This window comes from Dipodomys spectabilis, unplaced genomic scaffold (assembly GCF_019054845.1).
Source record: "Dipodomys spectabilis isolate Male_0828 unplaced genomic scaffold, ASM1905484v1 ptg000297l, whole genome shotgun sequence".
NCBI lineage: Eukaryota > Metazoa > Chordata > Mammalia > Rodentia > Heteromyidae > Dipodomys > Dipodomys spectabilis.
This window is the reverse complement of record NW_024870974.1, coordinates 5,766,959-5,794,096: the sequence shown is the minus strand read 5'-3', so window position 1 is coordinate 5,794,096 and position 27,138 is coordinate 5,766,959. Positions and strand designations below refer to the sequence as shown.

Below are 27,138 nucleotides of genomic sequence, written 5' to 3'. Positions count from 1 at the left end.
AAGCACAAATCAGAGGAGAGCCCTGTAGAGAAATCACATATTTATTAAATCCTGGGTTCTATGTACAGTCTCCACATAATTGTACTTTAATTTTTTTCTTTCTGTTTGTGTGGGGTAATTCATTAAGCAGCAAGTGGATGGTGGCGAAACTTTTCACTGATGTTAAAGTTCTGACAGCGTTATGTGCAGTTTGCTTGGCTCATTATGGGTGAGTATTTTGGGCCCCAGTATGCCAATAAATAGAGCTCCATTTGGAGCTGTGATCAGTATGGCTAAGAACGCTATTGTCATCACATTTTTTGCATATACTTCCAACTCGGGTAGAGAGTTAAGTCTTGCTGTTTCCATAGCCAGAGGACCTAATACAGCCTGCAGTAGGGGAAAACGGGGTACAAAGAAAAATGTTAGTCAATAAAAGCAAATGGCTCCATTGAAATAACCTAAACTTAGTAGTCTTGTCCTTTCATTTTTTCTTAATGGTCTACTACATTATGTTCTGCCTAGCAAATATATGTGGAAGAAGAGAGCTGTCATGGCAAATCACAAATCAGTGGGAGGACATTTTGAGGTTGATTTTGTATTCTTGTCCCCTCAGGGTTTCCGTATTTATACATCTTTGTATAGCCCTATTACCCCTAGCACTTCAGGAGTTTCTTTTTTTTTTTTTTTTTTTTGGTTGGTTGGTGGTGGGGCTTGAACTCTGGGTCTGGGCGCTGTTCCTCAGCTCTTTAGCTCAAGGCTAGCAGTCTACCACTTGAGGCACAGAGCCACTTCTGGCTTTTTCTGTATATGTGGTACTGAGGAATGGAATCCGGGGCTTCGTACATGCTAGGCAAGCACTGTACCACTGATCCACATTCATGGCCCCATGGGCAAGACTTTTGATTGAGTTTTTTTAAGTTATTGAGATTTACATTTCTGGAAATTTTTAAAATTTCTTTTCAGGATTTCTAAATCTTTCTTGAGTTCCTCTTTCTTTTGTGGGTCTTGGGGATTGAACTCAGGGCCTAACACTATTCCTGAGCTCTTTTATTCAAGACTAATGCTCTACTACTTTGAGCTACAACTCCACGACCAGTTTGGGAGTGGTTAATTGGAGATAAGAGTCTCATAGGGACTTTTCTGCCAAAACTGGCTTCAAACTGTGATCCTCAGATCCCAGCCTCCTGAGTAGCTAGGAATTCCTCTTTGATATCTTATATTGTCTTCCTTATTTTATTCACCTGAAATTTATTCATCTGAAATTCACTTTAAATTCACTTTATTTCTATCAGGAGCTTATACATCGCTCTTTAATTTTTTGATCATTCTTGTCATTGGTCTTTTAAGTTCATTGAGATTTCATCCAATTTATTTTCATTCAATTCCCTTGTTGTTGGAAAACTTTTAGCCTTTGAAAAAGATACATTTCCTTGTTTTTTCTCTTACTAATATGTCTGCGTTGGGATTTATGTGTATCTTTGTTCAAGTTTTTGATTGGAGGGTTTAGTCTCTTATGACTTCTCAGCTGAAGCTTTTCCAACTGATGCTTTAGGTAGGGTTGTGATGGATTTTCTTGTTACGATTTCGTGAGGAAAATGTGACTTAGTAGTGAACTTCTGTGTCTTCAAGATGCTGCATCCAGTCCCTATTCCACTTGAAGAGGAAGCTGAGGTCTTTGGACCAGCCATTCCTAACCAAGACTCTGTGTGCTGGTGATCTCCTGGTCCCATGACTTAGCTCCTCATTACTGCGGGGATTTCTTAGATAGGTCTGAGACTGGAAGCAGTGTTGCACCAAACCAGTACTTGTCTCATGGGGTAGGGGGAGGAATTCTCTGATGCAATTGGTATGTGCACAGTTTTTTGCTAGGTCTTTCAGGAACCCCTTCAAGATGGCACACTGGATGTCTACCTAGTCCTGGTGGAATTCATGGGTCTATGCTTGCTGGCTGCAAATAGCAAACTCCTGGGCTTTTTACAGAGTCTAGACCAATGTGTCACTAGCTCGAATTCCTTTGTAGTTCTCATGGAGAAGTCATTTTTTTTTTTTTTTTGGTTGTTTCAGTTCCAAGCTACTGAGAGGCTGGAAAGTACTACCTGCTTCTAAACTACCATCCCAGCTCCTCTCCTTCAGTGCACATTTCCCAGTGACTTAACATGTTCTTACCTGGACTGTTGCTTTGGGTATCCATGCTAAAGCAATAAATATTTTTTCCTTATAAGTAAAACCAGCAAAAGACATCAATAGAAATGCAGTTACAATTCGAACGCATAATGCCAAAGACAGCGTAATAACACTAATGCCTGAAACAGACAAAACAAGTGTTAATAACAAAATATTTAGGAAGAAGTGTGTGTGTGTGTGTGTGTGCGTGTGTGTGTGTGTGTGTGTGTGTGTGTGTGTATGTGCTGGTCACATTCAGGGCCTAAGCACTGTCCCTCAAGTTTTTTTGCTCAAGGCTAACCCTTTTCCATTTGAACCACAGCTCTACTTCTTCATTTTTGGTAGTGAATTGGAAATAAGAGTCTCAAGGACTTTCCAGCCTGGGCTGGCTTGAAATCATGATCCTCAAATCTCACCCTCCTGAGTGGCTAGGATTACAGGCATGAGCCACCAGCACCTGGCAGAGAAAGTGGTTCTTAATACTTAGAGATATGCTTTAAAACTTTAGAAAGTATGTTAAGGCTATCGAGGATTTATGTCTATTTAAGTAAAAATAGTAATTACAAAGAATATAGATACAACCAAGGCTTCTAGCTAAAGTGCCAGAGATTATCCAATGGAGAAAGTACTATGAAAAGTAAAACAGCTGGAATTATTTAATTCTGAACTAATTGACATTTTGGGAGTACTTTTAAATGAAAGCAGTGGAAAGCACCTGATGATAGTATTTCCCTTGGGTAAGAAATCTTAATCTACGTGTCTCTGGACCACTCAGGAGAGATATTCAGGGCTGTCTTGGTTAAAAACAAAGAAAATTACAGAGTAGAGCAAGAGCAACTATACTGTATTAACACAGAGTTTTTGAAGGTCTTTGTAGTCACTCAGATATGTTGTAAATAAAAACGTATAGTTTTCTTCATATTTTTGAACTTTGTGGCTATAAAAAATTCTAATTATTCATACCAATAGTATTTGATTCAAGAGATGAAACAGATACTTCTGATCCAACTAAACCAAAAAGAAGCGGTTGAAAAATATTCCATGCTTTTGCAATAATTTTCTGGACTTCAACCTTTGGAAAGGAGAGAAACATGTTTTACTTGTAGCAGGTAAAGATAACCACACTTCATAAATTTTAAGTCACTCTTAACATTTAGCAAATTGATGAGATTTTGTGTCTTTGGGAGAAATGCTAAAAAAGAACCTATTTAATACAACTTGAGTAGGCTAATTCTCCCATTCAAACATTTTAGGTAGGATGTGGTTCAAAGAAACCTACAAAGCTATGTAATAAACAACATTATTGCTAGAGAATAATGGAGGCCTTTGGTGTTCTATAAACATTCAAGAAGAGTTCTATCTTTTGCCTGAAATGTAACTGAAAAGGGATGGAACCACATGGTACTACATGAGGATCACAGCTTGTATGAACATTTAGCCCCCTTGCAAGGAGTTGGGAAGACTTCTACCAACAGTTGTCCTGGACCCCAGCCCCAAGGAAATGTGTCCTGACATGCCATATGCAAAAAGAGAAAAAGAAAGCCAGGTGCTGTGACTCAGTTTATAATCCCAGCTAGTAAGGAAACTGAGATCTGAAGATCAGGATTCAAAGCCAGCCCAGGCAGGAAAGTCTGTGATACTCTTATCTCCAATTAGCCACCAGAAGTGGTGCACTGTGGCTCAAAGTGGTAGAGCACTACTCTTGAGCAAAAGAGCTCAGAGATAGCACCCAGGCCGTGAGTTCAAGCCCCATGACTGCCCCCCCCACCAAAAAAAAGCAACAAGAATCCAATGTACATAACTTTTGAGCTTCTCTGCTCATCTGATAAAATTATCCTAGATGTATGCCAATTATTGCAAATGATGGAAACCATGGGACCTATATTTCTTTGGGTCTGGCTTACTTCACTTATATGATCATATAAGCTGATGCTAAATGAAATGAACCCCCCCCCCAAGATATGGACACAAGAGGTCTTTCTTTGTTTTGTCGTTTTTAATGTATTAGGTGTGTGTTTTTTTGTTTCCTTTGTATGTACTCCCCCTATGGTATAGCCCCTGTTGTCACTGTACTTGATGCTGGTACCCTGCATCTTGTATATATGTTTGTCTAATTTGAGGAGGGGAAGGAGCATAACAAAATGCTGACACAAGGACACAGGATGACCCATTGCAACAATGATACAAGACAGTATATTGGAAATGAACTTTACAACCTCAGGGGCGGAGGGAGAAAAGAGGGAGGTGGGGAAGAGCAGGGATAGTGGGAGAACAAAAAAGGAGGTGGTAACAATGCTCAACAAGAAATGTACTCATTACCAGGAGCTGGGAAGGTGCCTCAGTGGTAGAGTGCTTGCCTTGCATGCATGAGGCCCTGGGTTCGATTCCTGAGCACCACATAAGCAGTAAAAGCTGGAAGTGGCTCTTTGGCTTAAGTGGTAGGGCGCTAGCCTTGAGCTGAAGAGCTGAGGGACAGTGCTCAGGCCAAGAGTTCAGGCCTCATGACTGACACAAAAAACAAAATAACAAAAAAAGAAATGTACTCATTACCTTACTCAGGTAACTGTAACCCCTCTGTACAGCATCTTTACAATAAGATAAAATTTTAAAAAAGAATCCAATGTCTATCCTACAAAATTAAGAAGAGTGAGGGATGGGTGAGAATATTGAAAGGGGTGACATTGACCAAGATATGGTGTATTCATAAACTGCTTTGTTAAATGGGAACTCCTTTGTTCAACTTCTTAAGGATAATAATAAAAAAAGAAAACACAAAGAACAACATTACTATTTTTTGTATAGTGTATTATCCTATTTGTTGCTGTTAATTTTTAAAACCCTATTTATTTTTTATGATTTCTCATGTGAAAAGAATTATTTAGTTTTCATTTTATTTTTTAATTGCATTTCATTCTTTTAGTAATCACTTAATTAGTTTTTCAGTTATGATTATGTTAGAACAAAATGGCAATGGTTTCAGGATAAATAAGTTCTCAAGCTGATTCTGAAATAAGTTTAACAAAGGATATTGGCAAGGACAGCCAAGAAACACTCTAGAAAGAAGTACAGTGAGGAGGCAGGCATAAAACTACAGTGATTTAATATGGCGTGGTACTGGCATAGGGTATTGGCATAGGGCAGAATAGATTAAAAGAAGGTTAAACAGATTTCAAAATACAATACATGTATAAATGAGAATTTATGCTAAAAGAGTCATTTAAAATAACTGAATGGTGAATTAGTAACTAATTTTATGAAAATTAACTATATTTAGTTATATGCATGTGCATATGTATAAGCATAAATGTATCTTTAGCCATAGGCAAACAAATCTGTACAAATACTTCTACTTCATATAAGTCACAAAGATATATCTAGGTGGATGAAAGAAAAATGCCAAAACAAAATAAATTAAAGCTACTGATGTATTAGATGAGAACACAGTGATAAATAGCACATCTCTATAATGTTTACAATCTTAGAATTTTGGATAAGGAAATCCTTCCTAAACAAGATGCAGAATCTAAAACTTATAAGGAAAAGCTGGTAGGTCTGTGTATAGACAAGTTATCTTCCATATACAAGATAACATAATATATATATATATATATATAAAACAAAGGGCCAGTAATCCTAACACATAGAGGCCTTGGTGGTATATACCTGAAATCTCAGTTACTTGGAAAGCTGAAGCAAGAAAATTGTGAGTTTGAGGCAAGCCCAGGCAAACAGAACAAAAATAAAAGGGCTGCAGGGTGTACCTCAAATGGCAGAGTACTGGCCTAGCAAGTGTGAGGTCCTGAGGTCACACCTAAGTATGATAAGAACAAAGACAAAACAGAACAAACACCCCAAAACCAGAACAAAATAACAACAAAAGCCCTACAATAGAGCACAAACAAGGATACACTAAAGCCACTACCACAACCATGTTTATTGCAGCATCATTTAGCATAGCCAAGATAGGGAATCAGCCCAGATGCCACTCAATGGATGAATGGATCAAGAAAATGTAGTACATATACATGATGGAATTCTACTCATCCATCAGAAAGAATGGCATTGGGCCATTCATAAGGAAATAAAAAGACTTAGAAAAAATTACATTAAGTAAGCCAGACTCAGAGAAACACAGGTTTTACAAATAAGGGAAACCTCATTTGTGGGCACTAGAATGTGCCTATAAATCTAGAAGTAAACACACTGGGTGGCACCCAAGCAGTTATAAATGAATTAACTGAAGCATAATAGACTCTATGAAGAGTGCAGATAGTTGTATTCTTTAGAAAGACTAAGTCAAAACACAACAAAATAAGTACGAGGAAATAGGGACTTGCAAAGGGGAGGGAGAGAGAGGGCAAGGGAAGAGGGATAGAAGAATGAAGAGGGGGAAATGAGGAGAATGCAGGCAAGAATGCGTTGTATATGCCACAGAACTAAGAAAAACAAAGGAAAGGGTGGTGGAGAGAGGGATGAAGATGATGTTGAAAGGCTGACACTAATTACTGAAGTATAGATTGATTATAATAATACCATATAGTTCCTTTCAACATCTGACTGTAAACATCATAAAACCAGTTAAGATACTAGCACCTCTCCTTTATAAAAATAATAAAATCAGTTTTTGAAATTATTATTTGGCAGTGGCCATCAAAATAAAATAATTATTCCTTTGTGTGTGTGTGTGTGATAGTCCTGGAGCTTGAGCTCATGGCCACATGCTCTTGTTTTGCTTTTTCTCCCCAAGGCTGATGCTCTACCACTTGAGCCACACCTTTGCTTTCACTTCCAGATTTTTGCTGGCTAGCTGGAGATAAGAGACTCGTGGACTTTTCAGCTCAGGAACTAGGATCCTCAGCCTTCTGAGTAGCTAGGATAACAGGCGTGAGCCACCAGCATCAAGCAAATCAAAGTATCTTGACTCAGTAATCCATTTCTGGGAAGTACTTGTATACTTCCCAGGAAGACACATGAACAAAACTATTGTAGCAAGATGACATAGAAATAATAATTAAGGGGGCTGGAATACGGCTTAGTGGTAGAGTGGTTGCATAGCATGCATGAAACCTTGGGTTCGATTCCTCAGTACACATAAACAGAAAAAGGCAGAAGTGGTGCTGGGGCACAAGTGGAAGAGTACTAGCCTGGGCTCTGTCCCTGAGTTCAAGCCCCAGGAGCAGCAAAAAAAAAAAAAAAAGAAAGAAAGAAAAGGAAGAAAAAGAAAGAATGAAATTAGAAGTGGAAATGTGGCTCAAAGTGGTATGGCCCTAGCTTTGAGCACAAAAGGACAGGACCCAGGCCCTGAGTTCAAGCCCCACAACCAACCAAAAAATTACTTTGGGGTATGAAATTGTGTATTTATGAGGGGGTGGGAATGAAGGAATCTTCTGGATTTTATTCTATATGTTTTAATATTTATAACATATTAAGTGGATAACTAAATTTCCAATGAGGATGATAGCATTTCTCAATATCCATTGTACATTAAAAAATCTCAGCTATTTTACTTTGAAATATATTTAAAATATTCACCTTATCTTTTGACCATCTTTTCCCTGCTATGAAAGTTAACACTAGTGTGCATAGTCCTCCAGATCCATGTAAACCAATACGTTGGCTGCCTAGGACCGCAAAAATACACATGCTCATCATGAGGAATGCTCTCCTCTTTGGAAGTTTTTCCTACAAATAGATATTTAGAAATTGGTTTACATTAAATATATAAGACTTGGCACCATCACTTATTTCTGACCTTTGTTATCATATCCCTAAATGTTAAAGAGGCACAGTGAATAAACGCAGTCATAATATTCCATATGTGTGTGTTTGTGTGTGTGTGTGTATGTAGACACACACACACACACACACACACACACACACCAATTTAGTGGAAAGAAGGTAGGGTGGAATGACAAAGGATAGTCTCAGTTAAGTACATTTTTCTGATTCCTTATTTGTCAGATCAGGAAACAATGACATCAGTGATTGACTTGTATCAATTACAACTAGCTTACCTCTTTAATCATGAGTAGTCCTTGGAGATTACTTGGATTAGAGGTGTGTGTGTGTGTGTGTGTCCATTCCTGGGCTTGAACTCAGAGCCTGGGCACTGTCCCTGAGCTTTTGTGTTCAAGGCTAGTGCTCTGCCACTTGAGCCACAGCGCCACCTCTGGTTATTTCCTGGTTACTTGGGCATAACAATCTCACAGATTTTCCTTCCTTTAGTGTGGCTTTGAACTATACGACCTTCAGATCTCAACTTCCTGAGTAATTAGGATTACATGAGCCACCCAAATGCCTGGCTGGTTGGCTAATTTTAAAGACTTAAGTAGAAATTTACTGTTTCATAGCTGTTCCCAAAGTTCAAATCTTAGAGAGAAACGTCCAATAGTATATCTTAGGATTTAGATGTTCAGTCTTTCACCATGGCCCCTGTTTTATAGGTTTTGTCTACACGGACCTGGTATTGACAGAACCTTTGGGAGATGAAGTCTGTGAGAGGTTCTTAGTTCATTGCTGGGACATGTTCGCAAAGGGGACTTCAGGGACCTACCCCCTTCCTCTCTTTGTTCCAGGGTTTATGGAATAAATGATATTGCTGTGCCATGTACTCTTGCCTGAATTCACTGTCTTGACTCTGTGCAATGATGGGTTAATTAATCACGGATGGAGACCCTCCAAACCTATGAGCCAACATAAACCTTTCATCTTATGACTTGCCTTGGTAGTTTATCATAGTGATGGGAAGTTGACTTACACTATCATTCTACAAAACAGATATTTAAAAAAAAAATTCTTTTACCTGATCTGTACTTGGAAAATAGTGAGTAAAATAACCCAAAACGACTCCTGTCAGCACACCAAAAAGTATTTCCCGAAGAGATGCTAGGAGATTATGAATGACAGCACCTATGAGGACACACAGGAGGAAAACCTTCAGAGAAGCAGTTCTCATATACCACTCATTAGAAGATCAAATCTAGGTGGGTCAGAAAGAAAAGGCAACATTCTATAGAATATGCAGAATTGGACCTTTAATAGTGACGTATGTGCAAGCATGTTAAACTCTATTTTATTTTGCCAGTCCTGGCTTGAACTCAGGATCTGTCTCTGAGCTGCTTTTGCTCAAGGCTAGCACTCTATCACTTGATCCATAGCACCACTTCTGGCTTTTTCTGTTTAAAGTGGTACTGGGGAATCAAACTTCATGCATCAGGCTTCATGCATGCTAGCCAAGCATTCTACCACTAAGCCACATTCCTAGCCCCTAACTCTATTTGAAATTAAATGTTTGCTCTCAAATACTGTAATATAAACAAAGAATTTTCCATTGTGTCAAAGGGTCAGAAAACAAAGAAGCCATGTTGTGAAGAGCAGGTGAGGTAGAGAAATGTAGAGGAACTAACAATGTCATACCTGTGACATTTAGCACATGGCTATACTAATAACTATACTATATCTATACAATAAAGTGGGAGCTATATAATAACTCTTGGATTGGAGTATTATATAGAAAGGGAAAACCATTTACATGTAAAAATAAAAACAATGTAAAGCAATTTTATTCCAGAGTCTGTCCTAAAATAGACAAAGATTGTTAGAATTTCCAACAAATTTTATATTCATAATAATGTATAGTCATATTTATAGATCATAATATTAAGTAAGTAAAAATTCTGATCTTCAGTGTTTTTGTGTGTGTGTGTCTGTGCTTGTCCTAGGGTTTGAACTCAGGGCCTGGACACTGTTTCTGAGCTTTTTTGCTCAAGGATAGCACTATATCTCTTGAGCCACAACTCTACATCTGGCTTTCTTGGTGTTTAATTGGAAATTGGAGTCTCATGGATTTTCCTGCCTGGGCTGGCTTTGAAATTTTCACTCCTCAGATCTTAGCGTCTTGAATAGCTAGGATTACAGGCATGAGCCACCAGCACTTAGCCTAATCTTCAGTTTTTATGCTCATAATTAAGTTAAAACCTGGGTCTTTGATTTTATGCTAACCACATATACCATATTTATAGTTACAGTAGTTAAGAAAAAAGTATTCAATAAGCAAAAACCCTGACTTGCAGTTACAAAAATAAGTTTAGTTTCTCTCTGAGAAATGAGTAAACATCCCAAAGAATTGAAAGAAGGATCTGGAAGAAATATTTGCATACTGTGTTCATTGCAATATTATTAGAAATAGTCCACTGGGGAGACAGCCCTAAAATCTGTTGACAGATGAATGGGTAAAGATATATGAATGGATAAATGTAGTGCAGACAGACAACAGAATTAGAAAAATAGCTGAATAATAATTCATCCATAGGATAGAAGAAATCTGTTAACTGCTTTTACATATATGAACTTATGCTGATTGAAAAAAGCCAGATACAAAAGGTCAAATACTATATGATTCCATTTCTATGAGCTATCAAGAATAGTCAAAATCATGATAACAGAAAAGAGAATGGTGGTTTTCAACTGCAGAAAAGGGAAAACAGTAGTTTCATGGACACAAAAATTATAGTTTTTGAGAATTTCTAGAGATAGGTTATAAACAATGTGATTATGGTTAGCCCTATCAAGCTGCATGTTTACAAATGTGTAAAATGGTAAAGTACAATTGAATCGAGCATGGTGACAAATGTCTGTAACCCTAGCTATGTGGAAGGTTGAGATCCTTAATACACAGAAGGATTGTCATTCAAAGCCAGTCCAGAAAAAGCTTGTGAAGTTCTATCTCAACCAGAAAAAACTAGGCATGATAGTATGTGAGAGGCATAAGTAGAGACCCAGGATTATCACAGCATAAACAAGAGCTCCTGTTCCAAAAGGGTTAGAGGTATGGTTCAGGTCAAACTTCAATACTGTTCCCCAAAAATAGAATTGTAGGGCTGGGAAGGTGTCTCAGTGGTAGAGCATTTGCCTTGCATGCATGAGGCACTGGGTTCGATTCCTCAGCACCACATAAGCAGAAAAAGCCACAGTGATGCTGTGACTCAAGTGGTAGATGCTGGCCTTGAGCTGAAGAGCTGAGGGACAGCACCTAGGCCCAGAGTTCAGGCCCCATAACCAACAACAACAACAGCAAAAATAGAATTGTTAAAAAAAACGGGGAAAAATACAGTCATTGTATTCAATGTCCTCTAGGTAAAAAATGAACTATGTAACTTGTAGGTGGGGATGGAAGGAGGACACGGGGGAAATGAAGGAAGGGGTAACACTGTCAAGAAAGATTGCACTCATAATCAGACATATGGAACTATAACTGTTATAAATGATAAAACTGACAGTTTCTTAAGTTGAGAGAGATGTAGTATTCAACACCCAAGTTGAAGAATAAGTATGGGTTAGATTTACATCAAAAAGTTCAGAGGGAAAAGATTCTTTTGGAAGTGACTATCGCAGATTTTATCTTTATCTTTTCCTTTTTCCCTCACTTATTTTTATTTTCTGAGGTTATTTAGTTAGTTAGTCAGGGTCTCATTATGTTTCCCAGATTGGCCTTAAACTCCAGGGTTCAATTGTTCCTTCCGATTCAGTTTCTAAAACAGCTGAAACTATATACGGGTACCACTATGCCCAGCTTCATATGCTACTTTTTTGTGGTGGTACTAGGGATGGAACCCTAGGGCCTAATACTTACTAGGCAAGCATTTTGAGCCATGTCCCAGGTCCTCTTTTTGCTTTTGTTATTTTTCAAAAATAGGGCCTCACACTTTTGACCAGGCTGGTCTCGGACAGTGTTTTCTCCCCTCTCTATCACCTAAGTAGCTGGGATTACATAAATGAAAGACCATGCCCTGCTTACTTTTACTTTTTGAGATAGGATTTTACTAACTTTGCGCCCAGGCTGGCATCAAACCATGATCTTACTGCCTTTGCCTCCTGAGTAGCTGGGATTAAAGGCATTTGCCACAGTGCATTTTTGTGCATGTACAATATAGATGACTGAATCTCAAACATTATAGATAAAGCATTGCTAAATGTGAAAATGCTTACCTTCCCAACTTCTGCAGTGACCTTCAAAGGCCAGATATCACCTTGGGAGTCAAAACTGGTGTAGTAGGATCTTGTGCCACAAGCACCAAAGAGTCACAGGGTTGTTCTGATTTTGTATGCTTAAATTGTCTTAATGTGCTTAAGATGTTGTTTATAACAGGATTGTAAAAAAAATAGTACATTTCAAATATTCCTATCAAAAGTGTCGCTGGGCACAGGTGGTTCTAATCCTAGTTACTCAGGAGGCTGAGATCTAAGGATAAGAGTATGAAGTCGTCTCAAGCTGGAAAGTCAGTGAAAGTTTAACCTCTGATTAACCACCAAAATGCTACAAGTGGAGCTGTGGTTCAAGTGGTAGAGTGCCAGTCTTGAGTTGTGCAAGCTAAGGGACAGCACCCAAGGCCTGGGGTTCAAGCCCCAGGACTGGTACACATACACACACACACACACACACACACACACACACACACACACACACACAAATTATAATACAGCTGATTAAAATTTTCTTAAGTGAAAAGTGATAAAATTTCCAAACACCAGAAGCAGATAAATAGTTGATGACAGGGATTCTCAAATGGAACCTTTTGTTCTTCCAATAATTAAGTTAGGTAGTAGACTATTTACTTGTTGTTGTTGTTTTACCCACTGAAATTTCCTCCTGGTCTAGAATGAACTTTCTATAAGAACTGAGAAGATGTAAAACTGAAGTGTCTTGGTCAATAAATGAAGAAACCTGAGTGAAGAATTACAGAGAAAAGTCACCAATGGCACAGCCTCTGTGTGTTTTCTTGCTTACCTGTGGAGAAGACTAAGCTCAAGAATACGTTGAATCCAGTGATGGCTACGATGTCATCCATGCTGCTGGCAGCTACAAGCAAGGTAGGGATACCCTTCTCTACTCCATACCCGGATTCCTGCAAAAGCAGCATGGAAGGGACCACCACTGCAGGGGAGACGGCACCTAGTATGAAACTGAAAGAAAGACTTTGAAAACCAGCTTGAAAATATCCTTTTAAACCAGAGTAGCATTTGATGGTAAACTTCAAGACAAAGCTGTTAACCTTTCTAACTGTTGCACAGGCAAACCATTTGGTTTTGAGGGAAATGCACTTTATGGTGACAAAGCATTCTGTGCGTGTGGGGGCCGGGGCGTATAGTGCTTGGCATTTCTCTCTCACAGCTTTCAGTAATTTTTCTTTGTGTTGTACTCTTGGCATTCTAACTACAATATAATGCAGAGAAGTTCTTTTCTGGTGTATATACATGAGCTTCTAAATGCTTCTATTATGGAGACACACATTTCTTTCTTCAAGTTTTCTGCTATTGTTTGAATACATTGTCTTGATTCCTTCTTCTATGCTAATGATTCATAGGATGGGTCACTTAATTGGGGGACATCCCAGTTGTGTTTGTTGTGGTCCTGCCTGCCAATTTTTTTTTCATTATTACTATCTAAATGTAATAATTGCCCGATCTTGTCTTCAACTGCTCGTTCATTAGCTTATATTAGACATATGGGGAGATTTATTGTTATATCTCCACACATGTACACTGTAGTACAATCAATCTCACCACCTCTTATACTTTCCGTCTCCACTAACTCCCACCCAAAGCATCCCCAACAGGTTTCCTTGTTCCATTTTCATAGGTCTATTTCAACCATTTTTGAACTCCTTTATTCTCCACCAAAATTCCTGATGTCCTTTGTTTTGTCTAGTCTATTGATGATACTTTCCACTGAGTTTTAAAAGTCTGAGCTTTCCATTTCTAAGACAGTTTTCTCCCCCAGAATACTCTTTGATGAATTTCTCAGGCAAGTTGTTGAATTTCTCATCCATGTTCTGCACCAACTTCTTTACTTCATCTGTTATTTGAATCCTCTTTGAATTGAATTCTTCGTCTGGTATTTCAACCATATCCATGTGTTTGGTTAATGTCACTGAAGAGTTGTGAACTTTTGGAGAAATCGAGTTGCTTTGCCATTTCACATTTCTTGTGTTTCTAAGTCACAGTTGGTGCATCTGTGGGAAGATCTATACTGGTTTTATGGTTTTTTGTTTATATATTTGTTTTTATTTTTATTTTTTGCAGTATTGGGGCTTGAACCCAAGAGTGTGGTGCTTGTTAGACTAGTACTCTACCACTTTAGTCCTGGTTTTTGTTGTTATTTTAGATAGAGTCTTGCCTGCCTACCAAGCACATGCCTAAGCTGTATCTGCCTACTTTCCTGTCATTGCTGGAACCAGAGGCATACACTGACACATTCAGATTTCCTCCTCCATAGAGATGGAGATCTCAAAGAAATTTCTGCCTGGGCTGGCCTCTTTTGTGACTCTTGATGTTCCCCCCCTGTCCCCTTTTCTTTTTCTGGAATAGAGTCTGCATGGAGGAAGCTTCTAATCCTTTATACCTCTAATCTAAAAACAACCCTTCTATCTTGAATCTGAAACATCTGGAACTGCCCAGATGAAGTCTTACCCAATCAGAAGAAGGCAGTAATGTTAACCAGATGAATGTTTCTCCAAGGTTACTGTCCAGAAAGCTGTGTCAGGAGAGACCTGCTTTGGTCTCTTTCAGCTGAGTTCTGTAATTTTTAAATGTCCTCAGGCAATTTTAATGCATAGCAAAGTTTGGGAACCAGTGGATTTTTCCCAGTCTGATCTGGTTCTTTTCATTTAGTTTTCAATTGAGAACTTCCTCAACAAATAACGCATATACAAATCCTAATCTTAGCCTTTGCTTATAGAAAATTTAAAGAACCTTGTTTGGTAGGATAAGCCTATTCTCTGCAGAAGGGCAATAGCACAGAGAGTAATCACAAGGTATTAGAAAGTCTTCAATATACAAATAAGTACCTATTGAAACCTCACCAAATGTCTGGAAGAAAACCAACACTTTGAGTTGAGTTAAAGGATTATATTATTATCATTATTATTAGTAGTAGTAATATATTTTTTGTCAGTCATGGGGCTTGAACTCAGGGCCTGGGCTCATTTGCTCAAGGCTAATGCTCTACCACTTTGAACCACAGCACCACTTCTCGTTTTTGAATGGTTATTTGGAGATAAAAGTCTCATAGGGACTTTTCTGCTTGGGCTGGCTTCAAATCGTAATCCTCAGATCTCAGTCTCCTGAGCAGCTATGATTATTTATGGGTGTGAGCCATCAGTGTCTGGTGAGATTTCCATTTTTTTTTTTTTGCCAGGCCTGAGGCTTGAACTCAGGGCCTGGGCATTGTCCCTAACTTCTTTTGCTCAAGGTTATCATTCTACCACTTGAGCCACAGCACCACTTCTGGCTTTTTTTCTGTGTATGTGGTATTGAGGTACTTTGTGTATGCTAGGCAAGTGTATGCTAGGTAAGCACTCTACCACTAAGCCACCTTCTCAGCCTTCCTCTTTTTTTAATGGAAAAAATATGGCTGAGGAAAGGCACACTTAAAAGCAAGCAACAAAACATGACTTAGAATAATGACCAATATCTTCAGAACAATGAAGACACATTAAATCTACCCATATATTTTTTACCTACAGTTCATAGATATTAATAATCTATTGTCAAGATTTATAAAATAAGTAAATGATATGGGCATAGCTGAAAGACTGAGGAGGAAGGAGTTGGCAGTTTGTGCTGCAAAAGGATAAACAAATGCAAAGTTTAAAAATAACTGCATAGGCAGGAAGAGAAAGTTAGCAAGGATTTAATAACCGAGGAGTGAGGAGAGAAGAAAAGCTTAAAAAAAACTTTGAAGATATATTAAGGAGTTTGAGAAAAAATAGCTCTAATAGCTGTAATCCCAACTACTCAGAATCTGAGATAGGATGATAGTGGTTCTGAAGCCAACTCAGGCAGGAAAGTCTATGAGACTCTGATCTCCAATTAAGCACTAAAAAAGTTGGAAGTGGAGGTGTGCTCAAGGGCTAGAGCACTACCCTTGAGTGAAAAGGGTCAGGGACAGTAATTCAATCTCCATGACCAGCACAAGAAGGAAAGGGAGGAGGAGGGGGGAATGAGGGGGAGGAGATGATAATGATGATGATGAAGAAGAAGAAGGAGAAGGAGAAGGAGAAGGAGAAGGAGGAGGAGAAGGAGGAGGAGAAGGAGAAGGAAAAGAAGGAGAAAGAGCTTTAACAATCTTTCGATTGAAAGATTCCTGCAAATAGTGTGCTGAACAATTAAGCAGGAAGATAAGTTAGAAAGTTGGCTCTGTTGTTTAGAGACAGACATTGAGGAATAAAGGGTAAAACTTCATGTAATCATTTGTCTTACGATTCTTTATGAAATATTAATTCCAAGTAAAGGGTGTTTGCATGTTCTTGTATTGTTTTCTCCACTCTCCCATATAGTTGAAAATATTCATTAACAAAACTATCAGAGACTATTATTTTCACAGTTTAATAAGTAAGCAAGTTTCACAAGGAAGGGTCTTGTTACAAAGCAGGTTCTGAATCAAAAAGATCTAGGATGGAGCCCAAACTTTTGAATTTCCAGCTAGCTTTTAGAAGATGAGTAAATGTATAAGGGGGTAATAAGAAACACTTTACTAAAAACAAAACAAAAAAGTCATGTAACCAAGATTCCAAGAACGAAAGAAATCAATTACCTAAAGAGACGTTGAAAATAGAGACGTTGAAAATTAAGTTCGGTAGCCAATTTCTCATGGGAAAGAATAAGGCCATGAGAAGCCAGTGTTATCTTTGAAGCATTGGGGGAAAACAATTTGAGCAGACAATTCAATGCTCAGTTACTACAAGTCATTTTCAAACATTCAGAAGATTAACTATATTCACTCAGAAGTTTAAAGAGAACTAGGCAAACACATTAGGAAGGACACAATATGAAATAGAGAAGAAAAAGATATAGGCAGCACAACGTAAACATTGGGATGCTCCAAACCGAGCCAGAACACTGCTGTCAATCTCAGTTCAACAACTTAGTAGTTGTCTGACCCTGGGAAAACCACTTAACTTCTCTTTATTTGCAAATATGGAGATAATAGTGTCTACCTTGTCACGGCTCTTGTGAAGATTAAGGAAATTAATCAGAGCTAAGATATTGCTGCTGGTTTTGAAACATACTGACTGTGGAAGTCAACTCTTCATGTTATTCTAATGAGTGCAACATTAAATGCTGAGATCTTTTCAGGATAGTTCAGTTCTGGAAGAAGTAATCACTGTGACAGATGTGTGTCACCAGATGGGAGCCTACATACATACTTCATGAATACAGATTGCAAAGGAAACCTTAAAACGATGTACACCAGAACTGCATCCCAAGGCACGGAGGAAGACCAGAGCTGTCCCTTCACCTCCAGAGCTGACGAACTAGGATAAAAGGGAAGTGGGTGGTGAAAGTGTTGGTGCACTGATTTTAGGGAGTTTTTGCATTTTTTTCACTGCCTTTTTAAAATGTTTTATTTACATAGCTATAAAATCTCTCTTGTGTGCTTACATATATACTCCTACAAATAGTGTATGAAGAAGAGTCCACTTACTAAGATAAAATATAGCTGAAGAGAAGGACTACATGGAGGAACTAGATTACATGAACACTATACATTTAAGAACTATCAATGGCAAGAATACGGTGGATTTATTTTAAGATAGGATTTCACTATGTAGCCCAGGCTAGTCTTGAACTCATGGCTTTCCTGTTTCAGGCTCCAAAGTGCTGGAATTACAGGTGGATATCACAAGAATCAGTTGAATATGGTAGATTTGCAAACTGTCTGATACTCCTTTCTTTTCCTTTTCAGTACTGGGGTTTGAACTCAGAGCCTTGTCCTTATAAGGCTGATGCTCTATTAGTTGAGGCATTCCTCCAAACCTGTTTTCTCTAGTTATTGAATTTTATTTTTATTTTTATTTTTTTTTGTGCTAGTCCTAGGGCTTCAACTCAGGGCCTAGGCACTATCCCTGAGCTTCTTTTGCTCAAGGCCAGTGCTCCACCACTTGATCAATGGCCTACTTCCGGCTTTTTGGTGGTTAATTAGAAGTAAGAGTCTCACAGACTTTCCTGCCCCAGCTGGCTTTGAACCATGATCCTCAAATCCTGCTTTCTGGATACCTAGGCTTACAGGCATGAGCCACTGATGCCCAGTTTAAATTTCTATCCTTTTTTTGTTTTGGTCAGTTGTGGGGCTTGTCTAGGCCTGGGCGCTGTCCCTGAACTCTTCAATTCAAGGCAAGCACTCTACCACTTGAGCCACAATGCCACTTCTGGTTTTCTGGTGGTTAATTGGAGATAAGAGTCTCACAAACTTTTCAGCCCTGGGCTGGCTTTGAACCACGATTCTCAGATCTCAGCCTCCTGAGTAGCTAGGATTACAGGCGTGTACCACCAGCGCCTGGCAAACTTCCATACTTTTAAACCAAGCATCCTGAATGGAGTATGTTCATGAAGGGCGAAGGAAAAAATTACCCTAATAGAAATCCCCATTTCCAAGGAAATTTCAAAATGAAGTGGGAAAAAATAGCAGCTGAACATGCCTCTGTGATGCATGGACCGAAAGACAACCTTAAACAAACTGCCTTCAAATTCTTCAAAACCTGAAAGATAGAAGGTCATACTTAGATAAACTTACGAAGCCCAACAAGAGTGTTACTTAAGCAAACACCAACATTTAGTCTTTTTTGAGTAATTAACTTTATTATTATCATTAAACTTAATCTCATTTGGCATATTATCCTACTGAGATTGAAACTTACATAAAGCTCATTTTATGTTTCATCCTAAGTTCAATTACAATTTCATACTTCATAAAGTGCTGAAATAATATTAAAAGATTCATTTCTCTCCCATTAACAATCTCTATCTTCTCTAATTTTTCTAATGCATAGTATAAAGTTAATAGCCTGTTGGGCTTTTTTTTTTAACCTACCAGTGAGCTTTTAGTGATGAACTATTTGATTAATTCAAAATTTTAAGTAGAAAATGGCATCAGGACAAAGAAAGATAGTAACTTAAAAATTGTACAACTAATTTGAAAAGGAGGAACTTTTCAATCTTCTCAGTGGTTCTGATTTTCCACAGGAGAATATAGACTATTATTTCTTACAATTATATATGCCCTCATGATAGTAGTTCCATTCAACCCAGACATTTGCTACATTTAGTTGAGTTGTATTATATTCATAAATATCTATTATTTTCATCCTCTCAAAACTCAAATACATTTATGATGTCTAAATCACAATATTAAAAATATTTTTAGATGCAATGTTTACCAGGGAGCAAAAATAATGGGAAACATAATTCTATGGACAAAAAGTTATGAAACAAATATCATATTGACATTCTTAAGCTCCTTTAAGGAAATAAAAGAGTAAAAGTCTTTTACTGAGTGACCTCATGTTTTGATCATAGCAAAGTAAGTCGTTTCCCATGGAAAAGCTTCCCAAATAAGATTGGTACTGTGGAAGGGACATCTATCTCCACGCAAACAATTATAGATGATCACAGAAGTGTCATATCCGGGTGCTTTTTCTTTGCACATATACTAATGATTACTTGAAACAGAAACTAAGTTGCCAACATTTCTGCCAGGTGTTTCTTCTTTATCTTACCTTTCTTTACAGACTACCTGTGGAACACGTATAACAAAATTCTACCTCTTTCTGATCAGCTCCTAATACTTTAAAGAACTTAAACTAGAATGGGAAATCTACCTCTGGATCGAGTCCGAGCCCAGCTCTCATTAGGATAATGGTAAGGGCCGTGATTCGTAAAGTTGAAGACCACGTGGCTTGAACATGGACGTAGGTACTGATGTAAGGAATGTTCCTGATGAGAAAGCCAGCCAGTAACATCCCTAAAAGTGGAAAAGGGGAAAGAAAAAGAAGGAAGGGAGGGAGGGAGGAAAGAAAAGAAAAGAAAGAAGAATGGAGAGTGGATGGAAGGGAAGGAGGAAGAAAGGGAGGGGGGAGAAAGAGAGAGAGAGAGAGAGACAGAGAGAGAGAGATTAATATTCCAAGACAGAAAAACAAGGGCAAGTTACATACTAGTAGAGGCATCAGCATACATAATGGACAAAGATTAGAAACAATGCATGTAAATGCAATGCAAGTAATGAAATGAGACTTGAAGGGCCTGGGTAGGGGTAAGGAGAATGAGCTGGGAGGTGGGAGTGGGGTATGATCACAGAAAACTCCCCTTCCCCTTTGGCAGGGTCCGAGTCCCCTCTGCATGAGAGGGTTCTAAGAAAGAAGTGATATTGTGGCCCTTTCTTTCCCCCCCCCCCTTCCCCCTATTGTGGCCCTTTCTTTGTGCATCAGACAAAGATGACACTGGAGACAGATGCAAAAGCTGGAAACAGCCTCTAAGCCTCAGCAAACACAAAGTTTTTGAGAGGAAGAAGATCCAGTCCATGGCAAGGGTATTATGAGCATGCTAAGCACCCTTCCTGGCTTTCTTGTGAGCAGCTGGAGAATCATAGACCATTGGTGGTGAAGAAACTGTACGCCACAGGCCAGGTAGATGAGGCATCCATTATTGTACACGGAGGACACCCGTGCAGCTGACTCTTTGGTGCCCTTATCATCCTCATCTCTGAACTTCCAATCATATTCTGCTAATTCCATCTACCCCAAAATGCTCTATTGTAAACTTTTCTTTTTCTTAGAATACATTTTAAGTCAAGGAAAAAGCAAAATGTGTTAAATGACAAAGCCACACCAATCATAGATTGAGGATATTAAAATTCTTTTTTAGAATAGATTTGGTAAAAAAAAAAAAAAAAGGATGTCTACATAGGGAGTAATCTGTAAAAGACATATAGGCGTATACATATATATAGCTATAGATAAATACACACATGGGGTAACCATATATACGAAGAAGCTCTATAGAATATATATATATATACATTAAAATGGAGATATTTTGAATTCTATCTAGTCCAAATGGAAAATGGTGGATCTTCAACAGCTCAGAACAGAGTGAGCTATGTACTTACCAAGAAGAGGTGGGAGTGGAGGAACTGTAGGTATTTTAATGAGTTGCAAAAGTTTGCCCCCGAGGAATGCACTACAAAAAATGACTAGCAGTGCAAATAAATTTCCACCAGGAAGTACTTCATGGCCTGAGAGTGTCCACAATATACCCCATATCAAAATGAATATAATTCCTGAAATAGAAAAGCAACCATAAATCTATAATCTATATAGAAGTAGACATATGTAAACAAGATGGATTCTATTTTATAAAAAAATGCTAATAGCGCCGGGCGCTGGTGGCTCACGCCTGTAATCCTAGCTACTCAGGAGGCTGAGATCTGAGGATCGCGGTTCAAAGCCAGCCCGGGCAGGAGAGACGGTGAGACTCCTATCTCCAATAAACCACCAGAAAACCGGAAGTGGCGCTGTAGCTCAAGTGGTAGAGCGCTCGCCTTGAGCTGAAGAGCTGAGGGACAGCGCCCAGGCCCAGAGTTCAAGCCCACGACCGACAAAAAAAAAAAAAAAAAAAAATGCTAATAGCCAATCCTAAGTAGTTATATGTAGTAATAACTAATATTGCTTAATACTATGGTTGAAAAATAGTTGTTTAACATATATTCCAAAGACCTTGTTAATTTTGAGGACCGTTTTTTTTGTTGTTGGTGGTGGTTGTGGAGTTTGAACTCTGGGCCTGGGCGCTGTCTCTCAGCCCTTCAGCTCAAGTCTAGCGCTCTACCACTTGAGCCACAGCACCACTTCTGGTTTTCTGAGTGGTTTACTGGAGATAAAAGTCTCACCGACTTTCCTGCCTGGGCTGGCTTTGAACTGCAATCCTCAGATCTCAACATCCTGAGTAGCTTGGATTACAGGTGTGAGCCACCGGCGCCCGGCTTGAGGACAAATTTTTAACAAAGCATTTTTATTGAAAGTATTTTTAAAACTCTGTATGGATTCTTTAAGGGGGTAAACATTTCTTATAATGTCTGACTTCTTTCATTTTGTTCTTACTAGAGTGTGAATGTATACCTGTGCTTACTTGTCAGTCACTCAAACCACAATCCTACTCCAAGTCCTTTCTGCTTTAGTTATTTTTCAGAGAGAGTCTTGCATTTTTACTTTGGCCAGCCTGGATTTTGATCCTCTTATTATGTCTTCACTTAGCTAGAATAATAGCACACCCAACTCATGGGTTGAGATGAGGTCTTTCTAACTTTTTGCTCAGATTGGCTTTACACCACAATCCTCCCTAGTAGCTGGGATTACAAACATGAGTCACCACACTAGGCTTGTTTTCTTCTAGAGTCTGCTGACATTTTTGAGAAATGAGAATCTACTCTGAGTTTTACTTATGAATCTTCTTGCTTTCTGTGGATACTTTAACTGTCTTTCAAACAAAGAATAATTTGAGCATAATTTCAAATGCACCTAAGAACCACTATTTTTTTACAGCAGGAAAACCTGTGGAAAGATACATTTTAGAAATCGAACATAAGAGTCAAAAGGGGAAGAATGGCGTAGACAGAAATCTCTGCACATGTAGTTTAGTCTACATAAGTATTGTCATCTAACACATTACTAATGAAAATGGCTCATCAGGGAATGTACAAATTAGATGAGGGAGTATTACAGCAAGGTGACAAACAGGTTGGCAATATATTTCCATGCTAAAGAAGAAAACAATACTTGTCAGATTGCACAAAGTTGTTAAATATGATCTTTCAAGATCCAGAAAATTGGCCAAAGTTAGTTACCAAATTAAGAGGCATTTATTTATTCTTGGAAAAAGTGCTTAAGGTTTAGGTAATTTAGGTAGTAACTCTACCACTTAGGCCATACCTCTGGTTCTGATTTTTACTGGCTAACTCTCCAGTTAAATCTCTGGTTTTGTCTGTCTAGCCTGGTTCTGAACCTTGATCCTTAGATCTCTGTCTCCTGAGTAGCTAAGATTATGGGTGTGAGCCACCAGCACCTGGCTAGCTAGTTCTTTTAACTGTCTGATAATTCTGACCTCTCTAATGTATTTGGGTCCATTGGTGATGTTCACCTTCTCTCTTGGAACTCTTTTTACCTTTTAATATATCTTTAAATTAACATTTAAAGGAGTACAATATAAAATAGAAAGGAGTACAATATAGCACGGAAAAGTATGGTGTCAGGAAGCAATGAAGAATGTGGTAATAAGAACTGGGCTGGAGGAGTTTGTATTCTACAGCTTCCCAATTCAAGGAGATGGGCATAACATGGTGTGACCTATTTCACAATGAGAACACTCTCCTCCTCTCTGGAAGATCCAAGTTATAGAAGAGTGAGCCTTTCTTGGTCCATGACATGGCTCCTTCCTGAGGGTTTGACTCTCACGCTTGTCCACACAAAGTCTTAGCCCGTTTGTTGGTTACAATTCAGACTTTCCCACCCTGCGCTGCTTCCCACCAAGATTTCTACGGCAAGTTACATTTCTGTGTCTCCCTGTCTGGGAAGCACGTCCTTGTGACTCGGTCCTCTTAGGGATCTAAGACAAGGTGTTTTTCAGTTTGTTCAGTTTGTTGTTTGTTGTTAGGGCGGAGTATGGGCTCTCAGCTCCTTCTATACAGAACTAGAAATGAGAAGTCTCTAGAATATTATCTGTTTTGGACCCTAAACTTCCACGAGTCCTACCTTAATGGGACTAACAATTTTTAATAGATAAATTCAGCTTTGTGATTATGTATAAAATGATGTCTGGATGGATAAGAAGATTTTAATTTTATTTGCTTCAAGGGAAAACTACTACATACAAATATGCTGTTACTTTGATTGAAAGTAGGTTAAAAGCCAGGCATTTGTGGCTCATGCATATAATCCTCACTACTTAGGAGGCTGAGATCTGAGGTTTGAAGGCAGTTTGGGCAGAAGTCCTAGAGATTCCATTTCAAATTAATTAGCAAAAGCTGAAACTGGGGGTGTGGTTCAAGTGGTAGAATGTCAGTCTTGTGCATAAAAGCTGAGTGAGAGGAGGAAAACTTGGGTTCAAGCCCTAGTTGCTCCCCCCATCCTCTCTCTCTCTCACACACAGAGGAATAATAGCCTCAAATCTAAACCTCTCACCCTAGAATATCCATTTTGCTAGGCAAGCTACCTCCCAAATGTGGTGAGATTAAACACGATGAGACTGGCTTCCACACGTGTCCGGTTGGGAGTTCAGAGTTCAGATTTCCTGTGTACGTCTGTGGGATTGGCAAGTTAACTGTCACTTGTACAGAAATGGCAGCGTGACCTCCTTTTCGCAGAATCCGCTCCTTTTGGGGCTTTCTTTAATTGTTGAATCCTATTTGTACATGGATGCACGGCACTTATTACAGGATGAAGCAGAGTGGGCTTCGGGGCAGGGCCAAGTCCTAAGCACTGAGATACTAAGAGGCAGTGCAAAATGAACCTAGGATGTTTGTAGGTGTATAAGCCCCTGAGAAAAAGGAGAAAGGAGAGAAGAAAATGTACCCCCAAAACTTTCTCTACAAATGGCTTTAAAACTGTAAAATCAAAAATGAAAGAAAACAGAAAAGTGAGTTGAAGACCTAACCTTGTGCTTTTTAACCATTTATTTTTATTAGCATATATTGATTGTACAAAGGGCTTTCATTGTGATGTCAGCAACATGTGTAGAATGTATTTTGATCCAATTTGCCCCATTTATGTGGCTCTTGCCAAACCTTCCCTCCCTCTCTCCTATCCTTGAAGCTGGAAGTTTTGATGCTTTTCGTCTAGAGCCATTGGTTTAGTTTCTGTAGTCCAACACGCTATATAACTGTTAGTGATCAATATATTTCTCTCCACAGAAGAAAGGCTCTGTTCCTAGCAAATGAACTACAGAATCTGCCCATTAAATAAAAAGGATCATGGAGGATATATGTCAGATCTATGTGCAGAAAGGATATTTACAAGAGGGTCCAATAATTTACATGGGCAGATGAGGACTTGTTTCAGGGCCTTTCAAACACTGATGTTAATTTTAAAAAGCAACCTTTACTAATGACAGATAAATGAATGAAATAATTTGTTTTTAACAGTTTAAAGTTAGCAAAGAACGGAATAATAAAAGATTACTATACTTTATCATATTTTAGTCTAATATTTTAATCTAATAACATACCTTCATATCATATCCTAGTCTAATATATTTTAGTCTAATCATACAGAATATTGAGAAGAAAACAGCTTCATATTTTTCTTGTTTGCCAGTCCTGGCTTGAACTTAGTGCCTGGGTGCTGTTCCTGAGCTTCTTTTGCTCAAGGCTAGCACTGTACCACTTGAGCCACAGCACTACTTCTGGCTTTTTCTGTGTGTGTGGTATTGAGGTCAAACACAGGGCTTCATGCATGCTAGGCAAGCACTCTACCACTAAGCCACATTCCCAGCCCAGCACAAGTGTCTTATAACAATAAAACTTTTAGAAGGAACACAAGTTCTATACAACTTTTTACAAGGTTGCTGCTGTTTTGAAATTTTTGAGGCCTCGCTGGGCATCGGTGGCTCATGTCTGCAATCCTAGCTACTCAGGAGGTTGAGATCTGAGGATCGTGGTTCAAAGCCAGCCCAGGTAGGAAAGTCCATGAGACTCTTATCTCCAATTAACCACCCGAAAATGGGGAGTGGCGCTGTGGCTCAAGTGGTAGAGTGCTCGCCTTGAGCTGAAGAGCTCAGGGACAGCGCCCAGGCCTGGAGTTCAAGCCCCACAACCATCAACAACCATAGTAGATCTGTAAAAAAAATGTATTATTAATGATGCTTCAAATCCTAATAATTTAACAAAAGAACACATGGAAAAGTTTAAATAGAAAATGTCTTAAGCAAAATTGGTTTGATGTTGAAAGACTTAAGGGAGCATTTTCTCTTTGTCCACAGCATTGATCACCTGCAGTTTACAGAGGTGGCTTTCTTGTCTTTTGTTTTTTCACTATAGATAGTTGTCATTCTAGTTCTTATTTCACATACCGTCTGTAATTATTTTATTCAATGGTCCTTGTGGAGGACAGGAAATACATGTTCTCTTTTTCACCTGTGGGATCATTTCCTCTGTTTCTAACAGAACTGGTTCCTTAGATTCTTCGTGTGCACTACTCTTGGGATCTTGGAGGACCTGAAGTAAAACAAGGAAATTTTTAAAGAATGATACCTCTCATTCAATTTTAGGACTATAACAAACCACTGCATCTACAGTTGAATCAAGGTTAGTACAGACAACATGTGCAATACGTCTTTGGGCTCTATGTCGGCAGCTATCTGGAAAGGTCCCGGCAGTGTATTTTGTGCGGCTGCCATGATTTACCTGAATACTTGTAGGTTGTGTGGAAGGTTCTTCCTCCACATATTCATTTAGTGATTTTGTGGTGCTCTTGCTAAGATCTGATTTTGCGGTGCTCATGTGAAGATTTGATTTTGTGGTACTCACGCTAAGAGTTGATTTTGTGGTGCTCACGCTAGGATTTGCTTTTATGGTGCTCATGCTAAGATTTAAAAGAAAAGAATAATTTGGAAAACAATATGACTATAAAATTCATATCAAAACAAACACAGTTAACTGGCATTAATTTTTAGAGATTTAAAAACACATATCACAGTGGTAGCAAAGTCAAACCTGATGTTTTTATAGTAAAAAATATATAAAATTTATTCTTGAGATTTTTTTTTTTTTTTTGCTTGTCACAGAATTTGAACTTAGGACCTCCTCCTTCCCTAGCTTGTTTGCTTGGCTGGTACTCTATTACTTGAGCTATGCCTTCCACTCAGCATTTTGGAGATCTCCGTAATTGGAGAGTCTCTTGGAATTTTCTGCCTGGGCTGGCTTTCAAATGAGATTGTATAGATCTTGACCTCCTAAATAGCAAGGATTACAACCATGCTACTGGCTTCTGGCTCTCTGTTAATCAATTTAAAAAACCATTACATATAGAAATTTCACATTTTGTACTAGTTCAAGAGGATGGGCTCAGTTTTTAAAAGCACGTATAAAAATTAGTTCTTTTGTTTGAGATGATATCCAGGATTATTTTTTTATCCTAACTCATAATCCTAAATGATACTCCAAGGAAATTT

General features: G+C 38.6%; 1 protein-coding gene across 1 annotated transcript; it reads right to left on the bottom strand.

Annotated features, from left to right (window-relative positions):
- On the bottom strand, positions 1–26,364 carry Slc9b1 (solute carrier family 9 member B1). The gene is made up of 11 exons (XM_042701592.1): positions 26,299–26,364; positions 26,038–26,182; positions 21,089–21,259; positions 19,803–19,945; positions 18,556–18,683; positions 12,932–13,107; positions 8,948–9,054; positions 7,678–7,827; positions 3,109–3,217; positions 2,149–2,285; positions 1–369 (listed from the first exon to the last, which is right to left on the bottom strand). The coding sequence occupies exons 1-11, from the start codon at positions 26,362–26,364 to the stop codon at positions 163–165; spliced, it is 1,539 nt and encodes a 512-aa protein (XP_042557526.1). The 3' UTR covers positions 1–162.
- Positions 26,365–27,138: the final 774 nt, after the last annotated feature.

Bases quoted from the DNA above. Each gene is read 5' to 3' on its own strand.
- Slc9b1 (XM_042701592.1), bottom strand. From the start codon at position 26,364: ATGGCAGCCGCACAAAATACACTGCCGGGACCTTTCCAGATAGCTGCC. The intron at 13,108-18,555 runs GTAATTTTTTCC...TCTTTCTTTCAG, and splicing joins AAATGGGGATTTCTATTAGG to TTTCATACTAGGTGCCGTCT. The intron at 3,218-7,677 runs GTGAATATTTTA...TCCTTTCCAAAG, and splicing joins AAAGATGGTCAAAAGATAAG to GTTGAAGTCCAGAAAATTAT.